The sequence below is a fragment of the Cynoglossus semilaevis genome, chromosome 8 (assembly GCF_000523025.1).
Source record: "Cynoglossus semilaevis isolate Cse_v1.0 chromosome 8, Cse_v1.0, whole genome shotgun sequence".
NCBI lineage: Eukaryota > Metazoa > Chordata > Actinopteri > Pleuronectiformes > Cynoglossidae > Cynoglossus > Cynoglossus semilaevis.
The window spans coordinates 28,908,193-28,910,866 of record NC_024314.1 but is presented as its reverse complement, the minus strand read 5'-3'; the positions used below and the strand labels follow the sequence as shown (position 1 = coordinate 28,910,866).

The 2,674-nt window shown below is 52.5% G+C and overlaps 1 protein-coding gene across 1 annotated transcript in view; it reads right to left on the bottom strand.

The window, feature by feature from the left end:
* The window catches only part of sbf1 (SET binding factor 1), a 48,265-nt gene that overhangs the window by 11,739 nt on the left and 33,852 nt on the right, over positions 1-2,674 (bottom strand). Inside the window, 7 exon segments of the mRNA XM_025057174.1 lie at positions 235-417; positions 1,072-1,337; positions 1,467-1,628; positions 1,716-1,784; positions 1,876-2,025; positions 2,134-2,246; positions 2,430-2,637. Coding sequence (XP_024912942.1) covers positions 235-417; positions 1,072-1,337; positions 1,467-1,628; positions 1,716-1,784; positions 1,876-2,025; positions 2,134-2,246; positions 2,430-2,637 — 1,151 coding nt within the window.

Genomic DNA, 2,674 nt, shown 5'->3' with positions numbered 1-2,674 from the left:
GGAGGGTCAACATGACGAGGACAGAGAGGGTCACATGACGAGGACAGAGAAGGTCACATGACGAGGACAGAGAGGGTCACGTGACGTGGACAGAGAGGGTCACGTGACGAGGACAGAGAGGGTCACGTGACGTGGACAGAGGGTCACATGACGTGGACAGAGAGGGTCACGTGACGGTAGGCGCACACGCACACACACACACACACTCACATGATGGTAGGCGCACACACACACGCACACACACCTGGTATCATGGTGTGCAGAGCCTTCAGGTGCTCGTTGGTCACGCCGCTCTCGTTGCACACTTTGTCCACGAAGCGGTTGATGAAGCGAACCACGGAGTTGGCCACGTCAGAGCTCTCTGCGTCCTCGAAGCCGCTCTCCGTGTCGTAGCTCTCCGCCATACTGCCTGCAATACTACAGACATGTGATGACATCACAGCATGTATCCTCATATATATGTACACTGGATGACGTACACACACACACACACACACACACACACACATATATACAAACAGACACACACACACGGTCTGATCAATCACACGACAGCTGGGAATAAATAAATATATAAAAATAAATAAATAACAATTAATCACGATATTTGAATCGCAATTAATCCCGATCAATTATCATCAAGTAATCACGATAAATTGTCATCACAATTCACCGCGATCAATTGCCATCGCAATTCACCGCAATCAATTGCCATCGCAATTCACCGCAATCAATTGCCATCGCAATTCACCGCGATCAATTGCCATCGCAATTCACCGCGATCAATTGCCATCGCAATTCACCGCGATCAATTGCCATCGCAATTCACCGCAATCAATTGCCATCGCAATTCACCGCAATCAATTGCCATCGCAATTCACCGCGATCAATTGCCATCGCAATTCACCGCAATCAATTGCCATCGCAATTGATCACGATAAATTGTCTTTGCAATTTATCGGGATTAATCACAATTGCAATTAATCACGATCAATCATGACCAATAGAAATAAGCCAACACACCTGAACACAACTAACTTTTTTTTTTGTTGCTGGAACACGTGTTCGTACCTGTTGGTAACGTAGCTGTTGCTCACGCTCTCCACGTCTCCCAGGCCCGTGTTCCGCAGCAGCCGGTTCTTGCTGGTGTCCAGCGGCAGCAGCAGGTAACTCATCCTGTTGGCGTAGTGGATGGCCTGACTGAACACCGTGCTCTCCTCCTTCTGCACGCGCTCCATCTGCATTTCCTTACTCAGCGTGGGCCACAGTCTGTTCTGCTCCGAGGCTAGCTCCAGGGCACCGACCTCCCTGGTGTCGCCTGCTCCTTCCTGCTGCTCCTGGGAGCCAATCACACCACAGTCACCACCGGTCGACGTTGTCTGTGGCCCGTGGACCACAGACAGAACCACGACTCTCCACTGGACCATCACAGCTGATAACTGCACCGCACGGTGGCGTGTTCTTACCGAGACCCGGGCCCCGCCCCCATCATCGGCCTCCAGGTACAGAGCCTTGATGTGGTTCTGGACATCACTGTAGAACATGGCCTCCCAGAACTGCATGTTGGTCCAAACCATGTGCTCCTGCACGCAGCTGTAGGCGAACTGAGTGATTCCTGCTCCCAGTTTCTGTTAAAGAAGACGATGTTTGTTTTTAAACAGTCGTCGTGGAAACAACGTCGTTGGTGAATTTGGTGACGCTGGTCATGAACCTACTCTGCAGAAGGCCGTGACTAATGGAAGCAGGGCAGCTGCAATACCGTGTTCATCCATGTGGGAACAGTCCTAACGAGACACAGAGGACAGTGGGTTCAGACGACATCGTTCGTTGGTTTCCTGACGTGTGTTTTTCTGCTCTGGTTTCTTCAGGACTCACCTGTAAAGTGCAGTTCATCATCCGGACGACGTAATCAAACTGCTGGTCGTCCAGCACGGCTCGATTCTGCAGGACGTGCTGATTGAGCTCCTGGGTCAGACAAACCCGCGCCGCTCGACCCTTCAGCGCCCGCAGTACGGCCGGCATCAGCTGCACACGCACAGACGCACAAGAGGAACCAACGCACGATTAGAACCAATGATTTGAAAAAAAAAAAAAAAAGACTTCGGAGGTCGGTGTTCTGATGTGAACACTCACCTTCTTCGCCTCCAGCATCTTGTTCTCAAAGATGTAGGTGATGCAGTTCCTCACCACCTCCAGCCGGCGGGCGCTGTTGGCCAACATACCACCGTTCCTGTCCACCCTGTCGACTGCAGAGGAAAAAAAAAAACAAGTTGGTTCTGAGAGAAGTCGGCGACATCGTCAGAACACGTCTGGGACTTTATGGTCCGTCAGTGCTGGTACCACAGACACCTGGTACGACAGCGTGTTAAAACACACACGTCCACCCAGTGACCTTTCACTCAGTGACCTTTCACCCAGTGACCTCTCACCCAGTGACGGCCCAGACGGCACCATGCTCTTGACCTCCGCCTTGACCACAGGTGGAGCGTTCTTCATCTTGGCCGCGGCGTGGTCGATGCACAGCTGCACGGCAACTTCGTCCAACACCGGGAAGCAAACCGGAGCTTGAGCACCGTTCTGCTTCTTGTCCGACGGCCGCTGGACTTTGTGCATGGCCACGGCGGGGTACGGGTTCTCCTGAGAACAGAGGGGAACAGAGAGGGGGGGGGGGGTA